Below are 27,185 nucleotides of genomic sequence, written 5' to 3'. Positions count from 1 at the left end.
GAATGAATAACTAGATTGGTTAATGCACAATTCTGTTTTCTTTTTAGAATTCAAAGATTCAAATAATCCAGATAAAGAAAGATAATAGTCTCCTTATTTCTTCAAATAAACCGCTAAATGTGTTTGCTGCTCACATGCACAGCTGAAGTATGCATAGACTTGCTTGCATCAGACCTTGGTACATAGGAGCCTAAATTGATTGTGTATGCATCATTCAGGCAGGAAGTGCCCCCATCCCCCTCCTTTTCTCTTCCTCTCTCTCTCTTCACCCTGGCCAGTTAGAGTCCTTTTTTCTCCAGCCTCTCCCTCTCATCCCTGCAGCATTGTCTCAGTTCTTCAGTCTCTGACCTTCCACAGGGACCATGCAAGCATTTGTTAGCAGGTAGGTTTCAGTGGGGGGGCTGAGTCATGCTGGTCTATTCATGGAGTCTTATTTAGCCATTTTCATTTTTAGATTTATCAATCTGTCAAGCGACCATTTTGGCAAGGCTCCAAGGCCTGATGTTTGTTATCTTAATGTAGAGTAACTATGCTACTCTGTGCAGGTGCTGCAGGCCTCTAAGAACTAATGTGATGTGAGCCTTGGGATTGTTGCATAGGGGGCTGAAAATTCATATTTTCCTTTGATCTATTTGATTAGCTTTTTAAAAAATGTACATTAGTAATTACTGTCTTAAGGCTGTTATTCTTGCTAACTTCTCTAGCTGATTAAAAAGAAATTGTTTGAGTATGTTGCCTGAGAGGAATAATTTGCAGTTTTTTCGCTTTTAAGAGTGGGTGGATAAAACTGAAATGCAAAACATGTAATAATACTGGTTTTCCAGCATTCGCCTCTGGAACCCAGTATAGCAGAGATGGCTGCTATACTGGGTTCTAAATTAGTTTGTTCTTGATTATTTTCTTTATCAGTCAGTAGAATTATGCACATTAATGGTATCCAAGTCCTGAACTTTGCATAGACTACATTGTGCTGCTGTGCCGAGCAGCCCATTGAATCTCAGTGAACATTCAGGGTGACTCCACAACTGAAAGATCAATACCAGTAAAAGCATAGCAGAGGCAGTGCTAGCAGTTCAGTGGGTAAAACATGAGCCTCCCCACCGATGCTTGCTCAGCTTTTTATTTGTGTCTACGAAGACAGCCATAGATATCAGGCTTGCATCTTTTCAGAGCATGTTGATTCACTGATTTCCTGTGAAAGTGGGTAGAGTAGAATGCCAGGACAGACAATTAAAAAGTACAGAAGTGTGTTCAGCTATCACAGAAAAGCTGTGTTAGCAGCTTAACATACTTGCTGTTGTAACACTGGGTCACATAAAGGCCACATAATAATGGAATGTTTTTGATTTTATCTTATTATGCCGTGTACAATTAATACTAGACATTTTTACTGAATTTCGGAAGCTTGTGAGTAGATTTTGGATTTGTTAAGGTTTGTAATGCAAATAGTCTATTATTGCTCATATATGTAGCTTTGTTTTGTTAATAATACCTAGATAGTTAGATACTAAATTTAATGTCCCATTTGACTTGATTTGATTTTACATTTTTCAATTTAAAACATTGGTTCTTCATATGTATGACTGTGGCCTCGTGCAGACTAATTACACCTATGCATTTGTGTGTTTTTCCTGACCCAGGTCGTATCTGACCCCTGTCAGGGATGAAGAAGCAGAATCTCAGAGAAAAGCAAAATCTCGCCATGCGAGACAAACTCGCAGGTTAACACAGGTACTGAAATGGTTGACACACGTTTAGATTTTGAAAGATTTAACAACCTGTTCATATATGTGAAGCTGTGTGAATATCCTGCAGGGTATGACTCCGACTGACCTGAAAGAGGCTCAGAAGATCAGCAGCCTGGAAGATGGAAAAAATGAGGATAGCAGCAGACTGGAGGACAGGTCCTGTCTGCGGATGAGCTTAACAGATGATAGAAGAGTTCAGCCTGGAGTTACAGAGTACACAGAAACAACTGATGTCAGTCTAAACTGGAGCCAAATGGATGAGGTTACAAGACAGAATTATTCAGAAATCGTTTTCTGCCTCAGATGTGGCTGATTTGAAGCTTTAGGTGAAATTTATGATTTATCTCTGTATTCTTCTTTATTTTACTCCAAATGTGCAGGAGGGTAACTTTGAAACCAGATTAGAAATCCTGCCTGACCTTCCGCACCGACCTTACTGCAACAGCTCCTTCAGAGGTAAGAAAAACATCCGGATTTCTTTTGATTGTCGTGTTCTGTTGTGCTTCATGATCCATATGTTTTGTTCTGGGTTCCATAAAATATAATACAACAACATCAACAACAAAAAATGTGCTAGCAGGTCACTATGATCCAGACTGTTAGTCCACCTAATGATTTCTGGACAGTTTTGATATTCAGGACTGTTCTTTCAATGTCATTTCAAACATCTTAACAAAAACTGTTGTTTTTTGTTTTTAAGTAAAAATAAGTAAAAATGTACTTTGTAGGTAGTGAAGTATGTGATAAAAGTTACCCTGTAACTACTATCTGTTTAATCAGGCCTCCAGTTGACATTCTTTTGTTATTTATGTTGTTATGGCCTGTATTTATATAGCGCTTTACTAGTCCCTAAGGACCCCAAAGCGCTTTACATATCCAGTCATCCACCCATTCACACACACATTCACACACTGGTGATGGCAAGCTACATTGTAGCCACAGCCACCCTGGAGCGCACTGACAGAGGCGAGGCTGCCGGACACTGGTGCCACCGGGCCCTCTGACCACCACCAGTAGACAACGGGTGAAGTGTCTTGCCTAAGGACACAACGACCGAGACTGTCCAAGCCGGGGCTCGAACCGGCAACCTTCCAATTACAAGGCGAACTCCCAACTCTTGAGCCACGATCGCCCCTATTTTTATTATTTTTGATTTCTATTTATGATTCTATTTTAACACATGTCTCTATTGATATTAATTATGTTTCTCTCTTTTTTTTTACTGTTGTGCAGTGCTGTGTGACTTATGTTTATAAAAAGCACAATATAAATAAACTTTACTTACATGGTACAGTAGTACAGTTTGGTAGAAAACCTTTCATGGAAGGCTGGTGTGTGTGTGTGTGTGTGTGTGTGGGGTTTGGGAGTGGCTGTGCTACAAAATGCAGACACAGAGCACATGAATTGTGTTTTAAAACACTATCAAAGGAATGAAATCACTTTTTTTGGTTTTGAGTTGATAATGTTTAAGAAGTTTTTGAGCTCTGAGAGCTCAGGCTCACGAAGACCTCAATCTGAACATTAGCCTTCAGTTTGTTAATCATACAGCACGTCTTTATTTTCCATTATTAGTATTGATCTAGTATAATAATAAAAACACACACTTCCTTTATATGTCCAGTTGGCGAGAGATGGTGGAGAGATGAAAATCAGAACATTGCAGATTCAGCACAGCTGACTCAACAAAGACGGCCCTGCTTTGACACTGAAGGCTCAGACTACATTGCAAAGGTAGGTGGAAAACATCTAGCCACTTTAATTGTAATCTCACACACACACACACACACACACACACACACACACACACACACACACACACACACCAAGAGGCGAATGGTGGTGTCACAGATTAGTAGGCAGAGGACTCTGAAGTTTAGAGAGAGGGTGAGGGTTTATTTGAAATGTGACACCAAGTGAGAATATATACATATATACAGTGGAACGGATAACACGGGGCTCCAGGGAGTAGGGCAAGGTCCGAAGGGAAGGTCCAAGACGGGGGTACACACATGCTCTTCTTCCACTCGATCCGTAACTCAAAAATGTCCACACTAAGAAGCTCACGCTCACTCACACACATCCACAGAAATCCAGACGGCAGGGAAGACGGGCAGGGAGTCTAGAAGGCCTGTACACAGAGGAAAAAACAAAGTCAGGAGGAAACTCTAGGGGATCAAAGGAACATTTTCATAGGTTACACTACACTGACACTTGGTAATGTGACGATCCAGCGAGGAAGCAGCCTCTCTTGCCATCTTAAGTAGTCTGCCAGGATCAGTGTGAATGAGCCACAGGTGTGTGTTCAGGGTGGGTTCAGAGGCGGGGAACCAAGGTCCAGTTCCGCCCTGGTGGGAGAGGTTAAGACAAACAATACGCACACCACGACCTCTCCAGATCTTGAGAACCATGACAGTACCCCCCCCTCAACGGGAGCCTCCAGGCGACCCACCAGGCTTGTCCGGATGGGCGCGATGGAAATCCCGGACCATACCCGGGTGAAGGATGGCCGACCTAGGGACCCAAGAGCGTTCCTCCGGGCCATAGCCCTCCCAATCCACCAGATACTGAACTCCCCGTCCACAGCGCCGCGAGTCCATGATTCGCGTAATGGCATACGCGGGCAGGCCATCAATGAGCCGGGCGGGTGGCGGGGGCCTGGAAGGAGGGCACAGAGGACTGGACAGGTGTGGTTTCAACTGAGACACATGGAACACGTTGTGGACACGCATGCTACGCGGGAGCTGCAAACGGACCGAGACTGGGTTAACAACAGCCTCGACGGTAAAGGGTCCAATGAAGGTGGGTGTGAGTTTCTTAGACTCAGTGTGGACAGGGACGAACCTCGTGGAGAGCCATACCTTTTGCCCCGGTGTGTAGGTGGGTGCGGGCGACCTCCGACGGTCAGCTAGCCGTTGATTCTGTTCCTTGGTTCGAAGGAGGGCGGCACGGGTAGCTCGCCAGAGTCGCCGACATTTGCGGAGGTGGTGCTGCACAGAGGGAACGAGATGCTCACCTTCCACAGATGGGAGAAGGGCCGGCTGATATCCAAGCGAGGCCTCGAAAGGCGACATTCCAGTGGCGGAGGAGGTGTGGCTGTTGTGAGCGTACTCAATCCAGGCTAGATGCGAGCACCAGGTGTTTTGGTTTGTCGAGGCCACGCATCACAGGGCTGTTTCCAGTTCCTGGTTCAGCCTCTCCATCTGCCCATTGGTTTGGGGATGGTACCCTGAAGAGAGACTGACCTGGGCACCAATGGATGAGCAGAATTCTTTCCATACCTTGGATGTGAACTGCGGCCCACGATCAGAGACGATGTCAGAGGGAATTCCATGAAGGCGAAACACATGGTTGGTAAGCAGCTGGGCGGTCTCTAGGGCTGTGGGAAGCTTGGGTAATGCTACAAAATGTGCTGCTTTAGAGAAGCGATCGACAATAGACAGAATTACTGTGTTACCTGCCGAAGGTGGAAGTCCAGTAACAAAGTCGAGGGCAATGTGTGACCACGGTCGACCCGGGGTAGGGAGTGGATGAAGTAAGCCTGCGGGAGGAGTGTTTTGTGACTTATTTTGGGCGCAGGTAGTACAGGCTTTAACATATTCTCGGGCATCTTGGGCTAAAGATGGCCACCAGAAGGCGCGTTCCAGAAAGGCAATGGTGCGTTGGATTCCAGGGTGACATGAGAATCTTGCAGTGTGGGCCCATTGGAGCACCTGGGATCGTACGGACGAAGGGATGTAGAGCCGCCCCGGGGGTCCTGTCCCCGGATCAGGTTCGGTACGCTGGGCCTGCCGCACCATTGACTCAATCTCCCAAGTGAGGCCTCCTATGACACAGCCCGGAGGAAAGATCGACGCCACCTCCTGATCCCCCTCAGAGGATGAAAACTGACGTGATAAAGCATCTGGTTTGACATTTCGGGACCCGGGCCTGTAAGTAATGGAGAAATTGAAACGGGTGAAGAAAAGCGCCCCCCTGGCTTGACGTGCGTTGAGGCGTTTTGCTGCCTGAAGGTAGGCGAGGTTCTTGTGGTCGGTCCACACAATGAAAGGCTGTGCCGTCCCCTCTAGCCAATGCCGCCACTCCTCAAGTGCCAGTTTGATGGCGAGTAGCTCCCTGTCACCAACATCGTAGTTTTGCTCTGCGGGTGAAAGCCGACGAGAGAAGTAAGCGCATGGATGGAGTTTACCTTCAGTATTCTGAGAGAGGACGGCCCCCACACCCACATCCGAAGCATCCACCTCCACGATGAAAGGTTGGTTGAGATCCGGCTGGGAGAGGATGGGAGCGTAGGCAAACCGTTGTTTCAGATGAATGAACGCCTCCGCGGCTGCCTGTCCCCACTGGAACGGAACCTTAGGGGAAGTCAGGTGAGTAAGAGGTGAGACAATTTTGCTGAAGTCACGGATGAAACGGCGATAGAAATTTGCAAACCCCAAAAAACGTTGAAGCTGTTTGCGGTTTGGGGGTGTGGGCCACTCCAAAACCGCTTTGACCTTTCCAGGATCCGGTCTCAAGTTTCCCTGCTCAATTATGAATCCAAGGAAAGAAACAGTGGTTACATGAAACTCACACTTCTCTGCTTTGACAAAAAGGCGGTTTTGCAACAATCTTTGTAACACCAGTTTGACATGTCTTTCGTGCTCTGACACTGACCTGGAGAAGATGAGTATATCGTCCAGGTAGACGAAAACAAAGTGGTTGAGGAAGTCTCTGAGGACGTCATTTACGAGGGCTTGGAAGACTGCCGGGGCATTTGTTAATCCAAAAGGCATTACAAGATATTCAAAATGTCCCAGATGGGTGTTGAAGGCAGTCTTCCACTCATCCCCTGCCCTAATGCGAACCAAATGGTAAGCACTGCGGAGGTCGAGTTTACTGAACATTTTCATCCCGTGGAGAAGCTCAAACGCTGAGGTCAGCAGGGGCAGCGGGTATTTATTCTTGACAGTGATTGCATTCAAGCCCCGATAGTCAACGCATGGCCGGAGGGACTTGTCCTTCTTGTCCACGAAGAAAAATCCTGATGCCAAGGGAGAGGTAGATGGCCGAATGAGTCCCGCAGCCAGAGCATCAGTAATGTACTCCTCCATGGCTTCTCTTTCTGGCCGTGACAGGCTATAGAGTCGGCTAGTAGGCAACGGAGCTCCTGGTAACAAGTAAATGGCACAATCATAAGGCCGGTGTGGGGGAAGGGAACGGGCACGATCCTTACTAAACACCTCCGCTAGTTCATGGTACACTGAAGGAACTGCTGTTAGGTCCGGAGGAGTCTGCGGGGGTGATGCGGAGGAGCCAATGGATGGAATGGCTGATTTTAAGCAAGTCATATGGCAACCCTCCCCCCATCTAGACACACAGCCCGCCTGCCAATCAATCAGTGGGTTATGCTGCAACAGCCATGGATAGCCCAGAACCAGAGGCGTCAGCGGAGCTTTGAAAGCAAACAGACTGATTAATTCAGTGTGATTTCCAGACAAACACAGGGTGACTGGTTCAGAAACATGGGTGACATCAGGCAAACGCTGTCCGTTCAGAGATGAGGCTCGAAGAGCATGGGGCAGAGGTTCAATAGTTAGGCCCAGTTTCTTAGCGAGTGATGCATCAATAAAACTCTGTTCGGCCCCTGAGTCTATCAAAGCCTTGAGTGAGTGAGTGGTGGCGTGAGCAGTGAGCTTAGCTGGTAACAAAAGATGAGGAGGGGAATGAGAGATGTTTATTTCGCCCACCAGTACCCCCGTTTCTACTGGCGGGCACGCCCTTTTGCTCGTGCGGGGCAGACGGCGATGAAATGTCCGTGACGGCCGCAGTATAAACACTCACCAGCCATGAAACGGCGCTGCCTCTCCGTTGGTGTAAGCCGGGCACGTCCAATCTGCATCGGCTCTGCCTCGCCGGGGCTCACATCCACCGAGGCCGGCTGTTGTGGTGAAGCAGCACTACCGGCAAAAATCCCAACACTGAGCGGAGCACTCTGGGAAACTGAGTGGCGCGTCCCACGGCGCATTCGCAGGCGCTCGTCAACGTGAATGCACAGGGACATTAATGAGCTGAGAGATGATGGTAATTCCCTCGTCATGAGCTCATCCTTCAAATCCTCCGCAATATTGTTGAGCAGAACCTCCTTTACTGCCTCTTCTTTCCACCCGGTTTCTACAGCGAGAATGCGGAAGTCAACCGAGAAGTCAGCCATAGTGCGTTTACCTTGTTTCAGATTTAGTAGACGCTGTGCAGCAGCAGAGGGCCCGCCATCCCTTTCAAACACGCTTTTGAATTCAGTCAGGAAGTCGAGGTAGGAGATATTCGGCAGGGTTTTCAATAGCGCCTGAGCCCACTGGAGCGCGCGATCTCGTAATAGCTGAACAAAGAAAGCAATCCGGTGTTGTGCCAAAAAGTGATTGTCTGCCAAAAACTGATTTCCAGTGTTTCTGTGTATTTTTTATGTGTAATATCTTTACGTATGTTCGTAAATAGACTTCGGTGAACAGGGGATACAAAGGGGTTACATAAAGAATTAAAAAATTATCTGTTTTTTAAGTATCTTTACAACTTGTACTTACATTATAACCAATCCGGTCCTTTATCCCCACTTAAAATATTTTTACAGAACTATTGTAATATTTGCTGCCATTTCTGCTGTCCTGTTGGGCAACTTACTCTTACAAAATACATTTTTAATGTTAATGAGATTTTTTTTACTGCATAAATAAAGGTTATATAAAAGTCGCTGCCAAAAACTGATTGCGGCTTGTATCTTGCTACACGAATGTTGTTTGTGGCTCAAGATGACTTTATGTCATCCATAAGGGATGCATTTGATATATGTTTAACATATTATAGCCCAACAAGTTACTTATAGCACTTTAAATATGAGCAATCGCTTTTTGGCAAATACCGGAAATCAGTTTTTGGCAGACAATCAGTTTTTGGCACAACACCGGGCACCGTCGCTGGCATACGTCCTGTTCTGCTGACGGAAAAACAGGGAGACTTGGGCAAGAAAACCCGAACATTTTTCCAGCTCTCCTGTAAACGGCTCGGGGCTAGGCATCGTCCTCCCCGGGGCCTCTAGCCAGGCAGCGGGAGGGTCGGGGGGTGCAGCAGCGGCCTGGGGATTCGGAGATGGAAAGGGACTTACACGCGGAGATGGGTTTACGCTCGGAGAGGGCGAGCTTACCAGGGGTGTGCGCTCCAGCAGGGCTTCCTGAGTGAGGAGAGCCCGTTGAACAGGGTCAGAATCCGCTGAGTCCATAGTGGCTGGATCGTTCTGTCACAGATTAGTAGGCAGAGGACTCACTCGCAGGACTCTGAAGTTTAGAGAGAGGGTGAGGGTTTATTTGAAATGTGACACCAAGTGAGAATATATACATATATACAGTGGAACGGATAACACGGGGCTCCAGGGAGTAGGGCGAGGTCCGAAGGGAAGGTCCAAGACGGGGGTACACACACGCTCTTCTTCCACTCGATCCGTAACTCAAAAATGTCCACACTAAGAAGCTCACGCTCACTCACACACATCCACAGAAATCCAGACGGCAGGGAAGACGGGCAGGGAGTCTAGAAGGCCTGTACACAGAGGAAAAAACAAAGTCAGGAGGAAACTCTAGGGGATCAAAGGAACATTTTCATAGGTTACACTACACTGACACTTGGTAATGTGACGATCCAGCGAGGAAGCAGCCTCTCTTGCCATCTTAAGTAGTCTGCCAGGATCAGTGTGAATGAGCCACAGGTGTGTGTTCAGGGTGGGTTCAGAGGCGGGGAACCAAGGTCCAGTTCCGCCCTGGTGGGAGAGGTTAAGACAAACAATACACACACCACGACCTCTCCAGATCTTGAGAACCATGACAGGTGGTTTCACAAAAATTTTAACCATCTACCACTAGATGGAGTCAAAGGATAATCTAATCTATTTTTCATCCATAGCTTGTTCCAGAGGAGGCCAGTATTTACAAAGCTTTCCTGTGTGATACATTGAAATTTCTTGGGAATGATTTTAAACTTAAAAATGTGATAATCAGTTCTCATGCTTCACAAAATCAAAGTGGTTCTCTTTTTTGGCATTCATGACAATGTATTAAATGCATCACCACTCTAATTTAAATATTGTGTGCAAGTCAATATCTGTTGGCGCCGTTGTTTCATGTTCATATTCTGTTCCTCCCTGACCTGAAAGCTGAGTGTGCTTCAAAGGCAGCTGCGCTCTGATCTCTGATGCAATATTTTAAGAACTACTGCAATCACAAATGTCGAGCATGTGTTCACAGAGTACCGTAACTAGAAGTGCTGGATAATATCTCACAGAAAGATAGTCTGGATAGCCAGCCCCCCACTCTCTTTAAGTCATTTTGATTCTTCACATCACATGGCTGAGGTGTCTCAGCATTCCATACCATATTGGGCAAAACTGAGATGGTCTCTGTTTAATCTTACCCTTGGATTCAGAGTGATTGGCTTTGCTTTCTCCTTTAAATTCTTAACTATTACTGTTCTCCCTCCACCTGCATGCTATCAGTGAAACACCCCTGACAAAAGCACTGACAAATTTAATCACTAATTACTCCTACTGGGTAAAATCTGTCAATTCACTTATTAAGTTTCACTTTAGATAATCTAGCCATCTGAGAAATGGAAGCAAAGGGGACACATAGATGACAAGGCTTTGACTTATACAAGACGGTATCCTGATAATAGATGATTATGAATGTCCTAGGTGTAATACAGTATGAATGGAAAGTGGTGTCCATATGAGCTGACTCCAGGTCAGAGATTTGGCTGTAACCCTGTGCTGGAATCTGAAACAGAGATCTGTCAGTAATACGAGAGTATCTCAGCAGGTACTATATCTGTCTGTGATAATCATACAGAGCAGTGAGGTTTTACCAGAAGCTAGACAGGCTGCCCATCAATAGAGTCGACCTCTGCGTGACTCCATGATTATCGGAACAGATTTTCCGCAGTTCTTTTTATGATTTTTTCCAACAACCGACAAAAAGACAGGTGAAGAGTGAGACAACATAGAGATTCTGGTACTTAAGGGTGACAAGCAGAGATAGCAAGAATGCCGCTTCAAACATACCTCTTTTTATCCTGGAATACATTATGAAATTTGATCTGAGTAGTAGTCCAAACTTAACTTCCACATTTCTGCTATCACTCAGGGGATCTTTGGTAGCCACTTATTTTCTGCTTTACTAAAATGCATGAGCATAGCATCCCATATGGAATATCCTAAAGCTAAGGGTGAGGATCAGACAGAAGGAACTCCAGCTGGGCTAGATTCTCAACACAACTATCCAAAACCAGTGCCAGTGTAGTTTAATGTCTTATTTCCAGAGGGTCTCCAAGTTAGAATGTTTAATGTAAACATACTGCTAGACTACTCTAACTAATACCTAATTCCAATATCAGTTTTGTTAGAACTTACAATCCATGGTATTTGTCCTTAAAATTCAAGCACTGTAAAAGTTAGAGATGCAGGCAATGGTACTTGGGTTGGGAAATTAAGACCTGTTAGATTTCTAGTCTGGGTGACTTTCCAGCCTTAAACCAAAGGCCACAACACATCAGCTTCTCCGCTTCTCTTTGATTCTCCCCTGTGTCTGTGCTCAGTTTCTCGCAGTCCTATCTTGCCTTCTATCTATTTGCCCTGAGCAAGGATGGGGAAGTATAGAGAACCGTGAGGCGCTTGCGTACCTCACTATAAAAGGAAGACAGCAATGAGCCAGCTTGAGCTGACTATGAAATTAAGGGGTTACTGCTGGGTTGTTTAAAGGAACAGTTTGACATTTTGAGAAATACCCGTGTTCATTTTGTTGCCAAGAATTAGGTGAGAAGATTGATACCACCTGTATGGTCAACATGAAGTCAGAGCCAGCGCTGGATTACCTTAGCTTAGCAGGGAAAAGCAGGGAAAACTGTTTGGTTCTGTCCCCGCTGAGCCTCATTAGTTAAAAAATAAATTTTGTTTGTTTAACAACCAGAGAGAAAAGAGATTAACAAAATAAGATGTAACATGTTAATTAGAGAGTTTGAGAGATGCTGGGAGGCAGGTTTAGAATCTTTGAACAGAGCCAGTCGAACAGTTTTTCTCTTATTCGAGCGTTTTTGCTATGCCAAGTTAACAAGCTGCTGGCTGTACCTTCACACAAGTCTGAGAATTCAGTTAGTCTTTTCAAATAACTTCTGACAAGAAAGCCAAAATTTATATTTCCCCAAAAATGTCCAACTATTCTTTAATAAAATGTTGACTTTTTATAAACCTGTCTATCAATAGGCAGGTTTATAAAAATAAAACTAAAATCAATGCGGCTGTGGGCAAAATGAAACAAGATTTCTGTTTCAGGAAGAGGAGATGTGTCACAAGTGCTCTGTGTTAACACTGTGTAGCACTAATACTGGCAACGTCCCCTCTCCATCACACTGTAGGGCGCACAGAGTTACTTGACACTTTACAGTTGTTGATGGCTCCTCAGGTGATACCCAGGTTGACCTACCAGGACACAAATTGCTTCAGCCCCCTCCTGACTCTGGCTTTGTGCTCCACCTCCTCTTATCCCTCTTCACATCGGTGGACAATTTTTAGCCCTCAGTGCCGAGTCTGTCCATAGCAGAGCCTCTGGCAGGCTGCCACAGAAAGCTGCCAAAGCTGAAGAGAGCCGGGAGAAGCAGGGGGCTGGGGGTTGGGGAAGCAGAGGGACCGAGAGGGTGACCAAATAGTGAAAGGAGCAGAAGAGAGAGAGCAGGAGAGGGAGGGAGATGGCAGAGAGTGTATAACTTTGGGGAACTCAGGAAGAGGCAGCAAAGGGAACAAACTTTTTCTCTCTTGTCTTGTTTTGGACTTTTGTGCATTTCATAGCGGACTTCAGTGCTGACAGAGCAGAACAAGGGATACTCATTCGTTTGCTTTCTTCATTGAATTGCTCTTTTTCTTTAGATCTCCAGAGATTGTTTTGTTTTGTGGTTCTTTTTAAAATTTTTATCTGCTTGTTGTTTAACTGCCTGAGATTTGAAGAAGGCGTGACTGCACATTTGAAATCCTTCCAGATTTAGCAGCAACTGTGTCCACTTCTGGGACGTTTGTGGCTGCACTGAAACACCAAACAGACATATAAACACACACACACACACACCTGTTGTTGCTGAGGATTCCCCAGGAGCACGGTCATGGACATCTGTGTCCCTGTTGCTTGAGGGAATCTGTGCGTGTGTGCAGCTGTTATCTGGTGGTGGCCTCGGTGAATGTTACAGTAGAAGCTGATCTGCCTGTCCGGGGTAGAGGAGGGAGATGTCATCCTACTACCCACGCACCAAGGACCTGACTCGCACCAGGAAGTCACTGACAGAATCGCCACCATCGTCTCCGTCCCCTACAGAAAAAAACTACAGAGTAAGCTTCATTTCTAGAGCGGTGCACCTTTGCAGGAAAAACTGAATGTGATACTTTTTTGTGATATTGTAGCAATTTTTGGTAATTTATTCCAGTGGCTTTAAATAACTTTAATATCACAACTCTTAGTTTATCTTACTCTTTATTTATCTGTAAAGGGACTTTATAGTATGACCCCTCTGTAAAGTCAAAGAAAGAATAGTATTTTCTGTAGATGTTGATGACTAATCCTTAGACCAGGCTGATTTGTTGATTCATCTAAGACAACTGGACGCATCATTAAGCAGCTTTTTAAGAGTTCGGACAACTAGGTAAAGAATTTGTCAGTTAATTTATTAGATTTTTTTACTTTGAATGATAGATATATATAGATATATATTATAGCAGTATATATGTTTGGACATCTGCTGTTGGGATACTAACAGTTAAACAAAAAACATCATTATATGATCAACAGGCTAATAGTTCATTTACTAATGTGTATTTGCCTAACTCTTCAGACACTTATCACAGCTTATTTGCTGGCTTGTGAAAGCGAGGCAAGTATTTGCTCTGAAGTGCTGAGAGTCTGACCACATTTTCTGGAAAAGACTTTTGGATTGAAGCATTCCTTCTGTAATTTCCTGTTATTTTTTTTCTGCCTAAGTGGCTTATTCTCACGGGCGTAGTTTGACTGTTTATGTCAGTGCATCAGACTGAGCTGAACTCTGTGTGACAGGCACATTTAAAGGGAAAGAAAGAATAGAGTGGGGGAAAAACCAAACACAATGGGATCCTGTCTGTTTGGAAGCACGTACAGTAATGTCACGCAACACTACAGACACACTCATTATTATTGCACTGTTGCCAGCAGCGAATGCCTCTGGTGGATGTTTGGATTCTTTTGCTCGCATTTCAACAAGTGTCACTCTCTCTCTGCCGGGGAAACTCTGGCTTTAATTTTCCATGAAGCCAGCCCAATCTGAATTGGCAGTGTGTTCCTGGGAGAGAAAAAGCCGTGGAGTCAGGTTGATGCAATAATTGTACCAATGTAATATGTGTTACAGCTGTGTGCAGCAGGAAGTCAAAGTCAACAGGAACACATTTGCATTATTGGCAGACACTCAACATTTGGCAGATGTTCACAGTGGTGAAATGTAAGTAAGCACATTAAGCCACGTGCTGTACAGAAGGAAGAATTTAGGATAGCTGAGATAGTCAGATCAGATAGTTTCTGCTACTTCTGCTTCATTATGTTTCTGGAAATATGTGCTCTCCATTCCCCCGCATTCAGAAATCATAGCCCACTAGGTTTATTTCAAATTAAAACATGCTTGAATATGCAAACAAGTAATTGCACTAGATCCAAAACACTTTTCCTGTAAAAATCTCTGCAGGTCCACAGAAAGATAAAAAAATTACCTGATGTTCCACGAAAAGCAAAGACTCAAATTAGTCCCCCCATTAATAATTTCACACATTTGCTTTATCGTGTGATGCTATTGTGTGAAGAGATAGGCCACTTGAGTAGGACTCACTAAATGTAATCGTAATACATATGAATTAATGCATCGATAGTAACACATGTCGTAATAGGCAGTAATGTTTCCAAGTACTGTTACTCAAGAAAAAGAACCCATTTCCTCATTTGATTTGGTCATTTTGAAAACAAGGAAGATACTCTTGGTTGCCTGGAGCTCTGAGATGTTGTGTAAAGAGTTAACACTGTAGAGAAGTAGGGAAAGGTGAGTGAATGCGGAAGATTTTTTTTATGAGTTTATGTGTGTGTAGTGTCATTTGCACTGGTGTAGCTCAGATTTTCCTACTGTAGTCAACTAGCCTGCTCTAAAGGAGTGATGCTGTGGCAGAAAGTGGAAAGGAAGAGAAGGCAGTGAGAATGAGTGTGAAGAGTCTGCTAATTATGATTGTCTTGGCTGACGTTAGCATTATCATTTATACGCTCTAGCAGTGAGCTCATGCAGGTGGCTTGCGTGTGTATACTTCTGATGATGTTGATCCAGGCAAGCTAATAAAACTGGAAACGGTTCTGTTTACTGGGTGCCCATGGTAAAGCCAACACTGTTTCTGAGGCTGTTTTCACCAGTCTGACACACTGTTGTTCATCTCCTCCTCCTTCTTCTGCTCTGCCTTGCTAAGTTACATGTGGCACTTCTTCCTCCCTCAATTTTTCCTAACAAGGCAATCAGATTGGTGCAGCTGCCATCACAAGTAGAATTCAAACTATGGCTCATTTTCTGGCTTCAGTTCAATGCGGATGTTATGCGTTTATTGGTCGTATAAGGACTTGCTCATTTTTCCCCAAAAATCTGGCAGTGTAATCCCCACAGGGCCCACTCAAGGTTTAAAGTATTAAGTTTAAAAAAAGCCTAATTTCCCCAATTTCCTAATCCTTTAGTGTGAAATAAGTTTGCGTACAGTTTGGTTCATATCTCCAAAAGCAGGCTTCATGAAAATGTATTCTTACAACCTGCTGCTTAATGAATGATTACACAATCTGATTGAGGAATCTCCTTGCTATTGCACAAAGAGATCAGAGTGAGTGAGAGCTCTTCTTCACTCCATCCTTAGCCCTTTTTCATCTGAGGTCAGGGAGGTCTGTTTTTTCCTGGATAGCTCAGCTGAAGCACATGACCACATAAGGACAGGCAGCAGTGGCTCAGTTATGTAAACACTTGCTGAGGAACAGCTCCTACGATGCTGTGTAAAATCTCCTCTTAACTCACTAAATCTGAATGCAGGAATACCCACTGCTTTTAACATATACTGTTTTTCTAAATCATTCTTTTAACATCTGCTTCTTGTCTCAAACAGCTTAGACCACCACACTTGATGTTTATTGCCAAACATTTCTAAACACAGGTGTTTAAAGATTTCTTTGCCTGGCTGGAGATCAACTCCAAATCTATGAATTTAGGGAAGTTTTACGAGACTGCAGCAGAGATCACGGATCAAGCTGGTCTCACATCATGGCAGCCTCTCTCACTATATTACTTGTTGTTTCCAGTCTGATATGAACATTGAAAAAAATTTCACATTTATCGGCTGAAGGCAGCAAGTGTTTGTTTAGTTCAGTTTTGTTTAGGGCTCTCAGCAGTCATTTGACAAACTAAGTATGGAGATTAAATATGGGGTGAAATTCCTGGACAGGCCAGTGCAATGCAAGGCTCAGTCAGTATGATAGCTGGTATCGACTATTTGAAAACAACTGAAGACGTATGGGTTTTGTTTTAAGGGTTTCTAGGAGAAAGCTCGTTCTTTCAAAAAAAGAACAAGGCAGCATCCAAATGTGAGGCTTTCTGTCTGACGGCTACAGCTTGGCCCAAACTGGGTCATACAACAGGTCAATGATCCCACACATGCCAACGAATCTGAAACAGAAGCACAGAATCAAGGCGTTTCAATGGCACCGTCACAATCCAGACCTCAAACTGATTGACACAACGCAATGGGACCTTAAAAGTGTTTTGCATAAACAGGTACCGTCCAGCTTCAGTGATCTGAAGCAACGGTGCAAAGAAGACTGGACAAGAACTCCTGCACAACAATGTGAGAGACTAATAAACTCATAGAGAAAACAGTTAGTTCAAGTTACAGCTGCTAAAGGTGATTCTACAAGCTACTGGATCATGAGGCGTACTTAGAACTGCATAGTGTCCCATAGTGTAAACGTTCTTTTTCACATGACTATGAAGTAATGCAGGAAGGCAGTCAATAGCCATAAAAAATAGGTCCCTTAAAAGGGACATCTCTGAGGTAACGTAATTTCTGAAAACAGAAACCAAATACAGCCAAAGAACAGTATGTATACGCAACTCCTCATGTCGCACAGTGCCCAGGCTGCTTGGTGAAGTGGAAACAAACACAGAATGTGATCACAACAGGCAACTTGGCAGCCACTTAGACTGGGCTAGTCAAAGCAGGGACCTGCCAGGACAGTTTGATATCAGACTGTTGTCTGAGGTCAGATGGCAGCCTGTCATGCAAGGAATACTTGACTTCTGATGTCATTATGTCATATTTGTGCTGCAGGCATGCTCATTGCAGCAGCGTATTTCAAAAGATTAAACAGGCTCACCGGGGAGGTTTGACCTCTGCGAACCCTGTCAGAGCAGTGTTGGGGAGAATTGTGTCCTACTTCTACATGCACTTCTTCCATCTGGGACCAAAGGCGTCCGAACATAGTTTATAGTTTATTTATTTATATAGCACATTTAATTACAACAGGAGCATTGACCAAAGTGCTGTACAAGAATACAACATACCTAATAAAATAACCTGATGTATAGGGGTAAATTATTCCACAGCTTAGGCGCTACGACTGCAAATGCCCAATCGCCTCTATGAACCAGCCTCGACCTTGGTATGGCTAAAAGCAAAAGATCACTTGATCTAAGAGATCTAAAGGGGGTATAAGTCTGCAAGAGGTCAGAGAAATACCCGGGAGCCTGTCCATTCAGGGCTTTGCAAGTCAACAATAAAATTTTAAAATGAATTCTGAAGTGGACAGGAAGCCAATGAAGAGAGACAAGCACCGGGGAAATGTGTTCACATCTTTTAGTACGTGTCAGAAGACGAGCTGCAGCATTCTGGACCAACTGCAGCCTTGCCAGGCAGGTCTGGCTAACTCCAGCATATAAGGAGTTACAATAGTCCAGCTGGGATGTAATAAAAGCATGAGCCGCATGTTGTGATAATTCAACTGGAAGTTTTGTTTTTGTTCTCTGCTGTCTCAAAATGGAAAATATTTCTCAGCCAAGCCTTTGTTTGGTGATATCAAATGAACAGGACTCGATCTAACCGTGACAGAATATTTTCACAGTGTGATGTTTCCATGCTGCTAGTCAAACTAACATGCCTTATTCCTTGTTTTTCAGCATGACAGAGTGTCAAGGTAAGATTTGGGCTTTTTTCTTCTGTATTACAGAACTGTAACAGGTAAGAGGAAAAAAAACACTGTAAATAAAGCTGCCTTTCAGACTGGCTAAGAGCTGTGTTGCCTCTAGATTTGATTCCATTGGAGAGAGTGCTACAGACAAGTCACTGGGCCGCACCAGCTCATACACACGCAGAGAGGCAAGGCTGGCTGCACTGAATAAACAGGAACAAGACTCCACTGCCAAAGACTATAAGAAGGTAGTAACTCTTTCCTCGGTTTCAAAAACACATTCTAATGTTACTGATTCAAAGCTGCAGTCCTGGATACAATTTGCCTTTATATTTATGCACATTGTATCTATTTGTCCCAGTAATGTAACTGGGCTTTCATGGGATGGGAGTGTCAGAAAGGAACTTCTGACCTGTAATTGTATTTTGCTATTGTAATATTCCCTCTTCAAGTATTTGCAGAAATGAAGGTATGTCTTACTGAGATTGCATCAAACCAGTATATGGAACTATGAACCTGCAATGCCACTATACAGTAAGAGTGGCAATACTGTTGACTTCATGTTGTCATGGCGGGGATTGATGTTGTATTTGTGGAGCGGACCCAAAAACAGACACAGGAGAAATGAGCTGATGATCAAACAAAAAGCGAGCCCTTATGCGGCTGATACAAAAAACTGAAAAACAAGGCGAGGCGAAAGTAAGCTGAAACCTAAACTGGGGCAAAACTAAACTAACTGTGAAAACAATGACGAGAGACAAGAACATGAAACTAAACAGGAACATGTGACAACGTAACTATGAAATAAACCAAACAGGAGCATGAACACGGACTTGAACAGAGGGAGGCAAAAACTCTGTGACTTGACGTGACCTGACATGAAGACAGACAGATGAACCAACAAAGAACAGAGGGAGACAGAGGACTTAAATACACAGGAGGGTAATGAGGGAAGTGGAAACACCTGAGGAGACACAGCTGACAAAAATGATCATGACGCCACAGGGAAAAGTAAAACTAAACACACTGAACATGGAAACACCAGAGCTTTCAAAATAAAACAGGAAACATGGAGAGACTTGAAGATGTAAGGTTTTTGAAGAAGCTAACAGTTCTATATGTACTTTTACTACATTTACTTAAATAGATGTTGACAGGTGATGCTAACCCTAACCATAAACATACGCGAACATTATTATTTTTAAGACCGACAGAGACAGAGACCCCCCTTCCCCCTCCTTGAAATTCGGAGACCATGCCCAAGTCGAAAGTGGCTCCATAGTCTACTGGTTTACACATTTACTGGGAGGAGGCACAAATTCCTTTGGGGTTGCATCAGGAAGGGCATTACAGTTAGTTTACAGTTGTGATAAGCGTTCATCACCATCATCCTTTTAGGTTAAACATAATCAGATATCAACAAAAAATGCACACTCAGTTTGGTCCCGTCACAGTCAGAAACAAAAGAAGTAACGTTGTGTTAGGTTTGGGGTTTTTTGAAAAAGCTTTTGCTATTGTGAAAAAAAACTGTATTTATGTAAATATAACCGATGATCTTACATATTGTTTGAGTTGTGTGGTTCAACTTAAACTGTCTGTTGTTACTCCTTTTATGCTTTGTATCTTCATTAATATTTTGGTTATCAAAATTCAAATACTAAGAATTTCTATAACAAATCTATTCCTATATTTGTCCTTTTCTTAACATTTTAGATGTATGCAGAAGCTTTGCATGAAAATGCAAAACTCAAGTCCAGGTTGCAGGAGAGCAAACAAGAGCTAGCCAAGATACGTTCCCAACTGGAGAAAGTCACTCAGGTACCTTTGGCCCATTCTACAGAAAACTCACATTCATCCCTTCACTTCCTGTGTGCTTGAAGAAAGATTTGACTTTTTACTTCTTCAGTGAAGTCATGATTAAAATTTAAACCAGTTCTTCTAATAAATTTCTCCCAATAACTTTACCCCTGTTTTAGAGACACGACACAATATCTGAAAGATCTTCAGCACTTGAATCAGAAAAAAGGGTAAGTGTCTTAACAACCTCCTTGATAATATTACATATATTTGCATTCTTTCCAATCAGTTTCCTTGTCTACTTCAAATTATAGTCTCATTTTTCCAGTAGAACTTACTTCAGTTTTTTTTCTTCATTTACAGGAAAAACAAACCCTTGAGAAAAGAGTGTCAGACATGGAGGAGGAATTAAAGGTCAGTCCATGCAAAACAGTGTGTACTCACTTAAATGGCATCTATTTTGTCTCAGACACAAGTTGTGCTTAATTTGTCTCATTGATGTTTTCTCCCCAAAAAACATTATAATACTGATAGTCCTTGCCGGTACCTCCAGCCAAGCCCCTTTCACTCATTCTAAATCAAGCACACCTAAAGTATTTTTACAGAGCAGAACACACATATCGCTCACTGCAGAGTTGTGGTTAGCCAGGTGGGTTTGGAGTCAAGGAGAGAGAAGGTTAGTGCTTCAGGCTCATTACCCACAGTGTTCTGCTGGGCCACTTCCTGCCAGGCTAAGGAGGAGCCTGTGCTGCTGCTCCCCTGCTCCACTTATCCCACTGTTGGGGTGAACATTGTGACCTAGTTCCAGCTGAATACCAAACCCTATCCAAGAGCAAAAGACCTGCTTTTGTGAGACATTCCTGTGTTGCTCTGTGTGTATTCTGCCTCACAAAGAAACACAGGGCACAACTACAAAGAGATGTCAGGCCTGAGTAAAAATGGTCTGCAATTTATGTGGAAGCAATTACAAACTACACGATAAGATTATAATTTGATTACTCGAGAGAACCAACCAGCATAAAATAAACTGTGGAAAAAACTACACAAAACTAGTTCAAGTAAAATGTCAATAAAAACACTCTGCAATGATTTGCAAATCTTGTGAGCCTGTATTTTATTCACAATTGAACAAAGAAAAGATTTCCTATTTCATTAAAAATATTAGCTCGTTTTGAATTTAATGGCAGGAACACATCTCAAGACAATCTGAATGGAGCCAACAAAAGGCTGGAAAATTAAGTGATATTAAAATGAAACAGCTGGTGGAACAATTTGCAAACTAATTAGGCGACAGGTCAGTAACATGATTGTGTAAAAACGAGCATTTTAGAGCGGCAGACGTTCTCAGACGATGGCATTGGTTTACCAACCTTTGTCTGCAAAATGTGTGATTTCAGGTTAATGTTTCTCGACGTTAAAATTACAAAGACTATGAATATCTCACTATCTAAAGTACATAATATCATCAAAAGATTCAGAGAATTTAGAGAAATGTCTTCAATTACTGTCTGTGAACACAGCATGCCATGACTGGAAATGGAATTGGCAGTTTGCACATAGGGAAAGGCATCATCACTGCTGAATAGTACATACAAGTTTTAAAGCAACAATCAGGGAGCCCCTTGCATATTTCAGCAAGACAATGGTAAACGGCCTACTTCCCCTGTTACAACAACAACAACAAGGCTTTGTAGTAAAAACATCCAGGGGCTGAACTGAGCTGCCTGCACTGAAAACATTTGGTGCATCATGGAGCTAAAAATACCCTGGACTGTTGAACAGTTAGAGCCATATATCAGACAAGAATGGAACAGCATTCCTCTCCCAGAAGTCCAACACTGGTCTCCTCAATTCATGTTTATGGACTATTATTAAAAGGAGAAGGGATGCTTTTTTTTCATTAAAGTTGTCTCAGTTCAAACACTGACATGCTTTCCGTGTTCTGTTGTCACTAAAATGTGGGTTATGAGATTTGCAAATCTCTGCATTTTATTCTTATAAAACCCAACTTTTCGGGAATTCGGTTTGCATAACATATGCAGAATTCCAACGTACAACAGCGGCGTGGTATATAAGCAGCAGATGTTTGACCCCCGTATTGTCATGGTTCCTTCAGCAGGATGCCCCACTGCGGTTTCGCTGTGGGTACCAGCCCTGAGGGCAAGCTGTCTCAGGGAAGGGGGGACGGTGAGTGGTTGCTATGATACAGAGGTGTGACTGATACGTACCTATCACCTCACATGTTTCTGTTGTGCCAGAGATTGGGGCATGTTTACACATCTGGACTTTTTATCCTCTCAACAGTAGCTTAGAGCGTAAAAGCTTTGGGAGCACATCACCTCAGAGAACCGCCTTGCACTCTCTCACAAAGTCACTCCTTCACTTTTAGCAAGTATCAGATTCTCCACATGGGGAGCTGTTTCATTGCTGCCACATAAGTATCAAATTGCACCACCTACTGGAAAGGGAAAATAACAGTAGCCTTTAAGAGGTATATAAATAAATAAAAGATGTTTATGCGGTTATTTAAAAAAATGCAATAAAATAAACAAAATCAATAAACTGCAGTTGTGACACTCAATGACCACAAGTGTCAGAATTCCTGAGCAGGTTACTCTCCGTTCCTATAAATGATACATAACAGCACATCTTCGCCTTTGCTTGCTGTAGTTACTTTTCTTGCAAATAGGGGTGCATTTTGGGTTTTTGGGCTACCCGCCCTGTAGTTCTGCACTTAATTAGCCTTAGTTATGGATTTTTCACATCAACAGCACTGTGTGTCCATCTTCCCTCTTAAAATAATGGGAATGTGGTAATACTCAAAGTGTCAGATTACTCTGCTGGGTTTTACATTCCAAATGGAAAAGCTCAATTATTCTTGACAGCCTCTAAACCTAATGAATAGTAACTCTGTAGAAATGATCCCTTAGAACCTGAGAGTGTAGTCAGATCTGATTTAATATCAAACAGCTCAATATTAAAAGAGTGTAATAAGGGATACTGGTCATTATGCATCCTCGGCTCACTGTGTCCTTTTCTTCACCACAGCCAAGGGCACCTTTCCAAAAACTGCGCTGTTTTAATCCAAGAGAATATTTAATGCATGAACTGAAAAGTCCCCAAACCAGGCAGCTTTCATAAATGTGCGCAAGGCGAAGCTGGGTGTCCTCGTTTATATGTCATGCTTTGCCACATTCACCTCCACAAACTTGTCTGTCTGGGTGGCTGAAATGCCACAAGTGCCCTGAATAACGTGTATATGTGTGTGTGTCTGGTCTGCGGTTTACCTTCAGCAATGGTGTCAAACCACAGACAGCTATGTCGAACCACATTGAGGTTTACCTCAAAAAAGTCAGGCCAGGAAGAGGGAGGAAATGAATGATTTCCATTCCTTTGACTTTTATCTGGAGAGGCTCTTGTGCAAAGGCTAAAATATATCAGCGTTCATTATTTTCTCTCTTTTTTTTAGCTTTCTATGAATTTTATTCCATCTTCTTTGCAGTTCTATGAATATAATAATAAGTCAACACCTCACTTCTTCCCAATAAAGCCCACCTTTGATGAGCACAAATCCAAGTTGAACTGGCTTCATAACTTTCCTCGCTTTGTTGCAGCTTATGGTATTTTCTCTCAAAATATCTCTGTTGTGTAAATATTTGTTTATGTAAGTATTTCTGATAAATCCCTCAGCTCTGCTTCTTTGATTTCCCCTGTCTATGCTGCTGTGTGGGTGCATGCCTGTATGAGCGGATATGGCTGCAGTCTCTGTATGAGTATCTCTCTGTGCGACATGGCCTGCTCCCCGCATGCTCTCTCTGTCTGCCCCTCTCTGTATCTCTCTCCTCCTGTACGCAGGCTTTCCCTGCTCTGGCTCAGGTCCAGACCTTGCGGAGAGTGAACGAGTGTCTCCTGGCTGAAAATAGAGCCATGCTTCGCGTCCTCGCCCGCCTCTCTGAGACGGCCTCAATGCCAGAGACAGAGGACCTCTGATCCTCTGAGACCTTTCCCCCTTCCTCTTCTCCCCTTCCTCAGCCACATAATTTCTACTTCTCTTTCCTTCTGGTGCCTCTACAGCCCCTTCAACCTCTGCTGTGTTCCTCTCAGGCAGGTCTTGCACTCTCTTGATGCTCACGCTTTCCTCCCACCCCTCTCCCCCCCCACACACACACTGCAATGCATCCTCCTGTGCACTTTTTTTTAAAAAATCTAATCCCCTTTATGGTCTAGACCAACCCTGAAGCCCCCTTTTCTCCAAAACAGTTGTCACAAAGCCTTATTTGAAGTTTAATTTTAGGTAGATTTGTGTGGCATGCTAGAAATGAACACTGTGTTTTAAGCTGCATTTATTTATTTACATAGGGGTTGCCATTTTGCATAAACACCTAGGACTCTGCATCATGAAAAATAGAAGCACCTTGTGAGCACCTTTTATTTTCACAATTAAACATATTCAAGTCCTGTGCAATGTGCTGTGTAATCAATGCAAAGTTGTTTTCCAAGGTAATAGCCACTATTGAATCTTCCAAAGGAAATGAAACGTGTCAGATCATTAGCCTTGAAAATGAACACGTGCTTTGTCACTGGATGAGACAGGGGTGCAAACGTACCAATAATTTTGTATGATTTTGCTAATGAGCAGTGGATGTGAAATTAAAGGTATCATTAGGCATCTTGGGGAAATAAGCCCAATGGCCTTTTTTTGTTTTCTGAGAGTTAGGATCGATTCTACTCTAAAGTCTGTATGCCATATTTTCTGTTGGAAACAAATGGAAATATCTCACCAGCTAATCAAATCAAACCCCAAGAAACACACCCTGCAGTCTGATAATGGTTTAAAGATTTTTAGGGACAACAAAATTAACTTTAGCAAAGATTTGTTAAAGTTATTGCAAAATGTTTCGATTTAATGATTAAATGACTAATATTTGCAGAGCTTGACAAATTATTTGTTTTACTTACAGAAGAAAAAAACAAAGCCATAGTAGACTTGCTATAAATTAGTGTGGAATAACAAGGAAATACTGATTTATTTTCTTGTCCAATGTAGTTACAGTTTGGCATCTAGCCTGCAAGCTCATCACTAGCTACAAATACTGTATTTTTTTATTTCAAATTTGGGGTTAGTGACTAAATATTCATAGAAGGGTCTGCATGTGGAGGCTGGGGTGGTGGAGGGGTCAACACTAGCACTTATATGTAGGAGTAAATAATGGGAAATTTTTCTGCTTAAACAAAATGCCAGATTGTGAGGGTGTAATTATTGGTGCATGACACAAGGAGAGTGAAACACATTTCACTGTATATGATATAGCGCAGGGGTAGGCAACTCCAGGCCTCGAGTGCCGGTGTCCTGCAGATTTTAGATCTCACCCTGGGTCAACACACCTGAATCAAACGATTAGCTCATTACCAGGCCTCTAGAGAACTTCAAGACATGTTGAGGAGGTAATTTAGCCATTTAAATCAGCTGTGTTGGATCAAGGACACATCTAAAACCTCCAACACCCGCCCTTGAGGCCTGTTGTTGGACACCGCTGCTTTCCTTCATTCTTGGAAATATTTTTCATGCTGTCTAAGCAGGTGTTTAATGAATAATACCACAACTTTTTCATTTCATCTTTTCTACAGATTGAACAGTTTTAAAGGTGCTAACAGGAAAATTGCTTGCCTTTTATTCATTAACGCTTATCTAAATTAACAGCCTGCTGATAATTTATTGGTCATCTCATCTAGCGTATTCCAAAACTATCAAACTATCATTTAATTTTTAACTTACAACATAGGATTGTCAGCACAGTGGGGCTTTCACTCTCACTTTATGGATTAATATTCAACATATTGGGCAGGAACATGTTGACGTAAGATGTCTCTGCTCACTCAACGTGTCCCAGCTAGCGCAGAAGGTTGTTGTTTGTCTCCAGTAGAGGGGAAATACTTTGACAAAGAGGGTGGTTATTTTTAGTCATTGCTTCTCATGAGAGACATGACCTAGATTTGGGGAATTGACCCTCCCTCACTTTCCTTCTCTCTGACTTCATTCTCTGTCACTTTTCACATTCAGGACATACTGTCACTGTCACACCACACTGCATGATCAAGTACTGTAGAGCATGTCCTCATTGCCTGACTTTAAACTTCAGTGAAAGATAACTTTAGTGGTGATTAAAGTTGCAGTGGATAGTCCTGGTTTAAGTCACAAAGATGTCAAGTAACCATTTAAATGACACAGCAAAAGCTGTATATTTCCCTGGTTTTCTAATATTGTTTTCTCCCTCTCTTTTTCTAGGTCTTAACAGAGCTCAAGTCAGACAACCAGAGACTAAAGGATGAAAATGGTGCTCTCATTCGAGTCATCAGCAAACTGTCAAAATAAAAAAAAAAGATGTGCGATGCTCCTCTTGTGTGTCTGTGGACGCTCCAACCCTGAAATAGCAGTGTCATTATCCACAAGGTCCCGGGTTTTGACTCGTATCTGAGTTACTGTATGGTGACAGGCTAGTTTGGTTGCATTTTCAGAAACATCCTAGTAATTCCTGTTAGTACTTGTGAAGATCCAAAGAGAAGTGTTGGCAAGCTTCAGTTAATTTTACCATTATTAAAATTAAAGTTTCAACAATTTTTTTTCCTTCATTAGATGTTGTTTGTTTTAGGAATATTTGTCACGTGTATGAAATAGGGACCAGGTGTACTGTTGACATTTCAAATCCAAACTAATGCATCAGATTGCGTGAGGCTACTGTACCTAATAATATGCCATATAACATTTTGACACTTTTACTTTGGTTGTTACTTGTGCACTCCATAATCGTGTTTTAATATGTTTTTTATTTGAAAGAGAAGACAGTCATTGACTTAGACTGTTTGGAACCGTAGCTTTCTCCTTTATTATGATGTGAGACGTTAAAGACGTTAAAAACTTATCACAAAAACACTTTGACTTGCTTTCACTATAGGCTAAAGATAGTGAAGCATCATAAAATGCATGTTTTGGGGTGTGTTTGCTTCAATTGACAACATTCTCAGGTTTGTCACTCAGCCGTTGCTGCTCGCCACAGTTGAGTGCCTCGCAGATGTGGATTTCCTTGGAAATCTGTGGGTGTTTTTCTACAGTTGCAGGGATGCATGAATGTGATGCACTTGACAAACCTTTGGAAAAACTATCATTCTAACAGATCAGACACAAATTTTAGTCCAATTTTCAGCTTTTTAAAAATTAGCTAATACACATTTGAGTTTAATTTACCTAGTATGCAAAAAAATGTAACATGTATATGTGGGCTTGTTAAAGGAGACTGTACAATAGGCATGAAAGGCTACTTTGTACATGCACATGTTAACAGTGCTGCTGTTATTAGCAGTCCTGTGA

The 27,185-nt window shown here is 42.8% G+C and overlaps 1 protein-coding gene across 2 annotated transcripts; it reads left to right on the top strand.

The window, feature by feature from the left end:
• The first annotated feature begins 224 nt into the window (after positions 1-224).
• ppp1r12b (protein phosphatase 1, regulatory subunit 12B) lies at positions 225-26,180 on the top strand. 2 transcript variants are annotated; one of them, XM_085259988.1, is made up of 12 exons: positions 225-382; positions 1,641-1,731; positions 1,816-2,010; positions 2,129-2,204; positions 3,370-3,479; positions 18,012-18,028; positions 18,141-18,270; positions 19,736-19,840; positions 19,999-20,049; positions 20,183-20,233; positions 23,675-23,923; positions 26,106-26,180. In XM_085259988.1, exons 1-11 carry the CDS (start codon positions 363-365, stop codon positions 23,807-23,809), a joined length of 981 nt encoding a protein of 326 aa, XP_085116114.1. In that variant the 5' UTR covers positions 225-362; the 3' UTR covers positions 23,810-23,923; positions 26,106-26,180. The 2 variants fall into 2 exon arrangements, with proteins under 2 accessions (XP_085116114.1, XP_085116113.1); XM_085259987.1 differs by lacking the exons at positions 225-382; positions 1,641-1,731; positions 1,816-2,010; positions 2,129-2,204; positions 3,370-3,479 and adding an exon at positions 12,442-13,137.
• The last annotated feature ends 1,005 nt before the right edge of the window (positions 26,181-27,185 follow it).

This window comes from Mchenga conophoros, linkage group LG20 (assembly GCF_057382185.1).
Source record: "Mchenga conophoros isolate Kocher_MC1m ecotype Shallow Benthic linkage group LG20, M_conophoros_male_GT1.1, whole genome shotgun sequence".
Lineage (NCBI taxonomy): Eukaryota > Metazoa > Chordata > Actinopteri > Cichliformes > Cichlidae > Mchenga > Mchenga conophoros.
The sequence above is the reverse complement of the archived record's forward strand: the minus strand, read 5'-3'. Positions and strand labels throughout refer to the sequence as shown.

Excerpts from the sequence above, each read along its gene's own strand:
- ppp1r12b (XM_085259988.1), top strand. The coding sequence starts at position 363 with ATGCAAGCATTTGTTAGCAG. Across the intron at positions 19,841-19,998 it reads AACTGGAGAAAGTCACTCAG|AGACACGACACAATATCTGA; the intron begins GTACCTTTGGCC and ends CCCCTGTTTTAG. Across the intron at positions 20,050-20,182 it reads CACTTGAATCAGAAAAAAGG|GAAAAACAAACCCTTGAGAA; the intron begins GTAAGTGTCTTA and ends CTTCATTTACAG.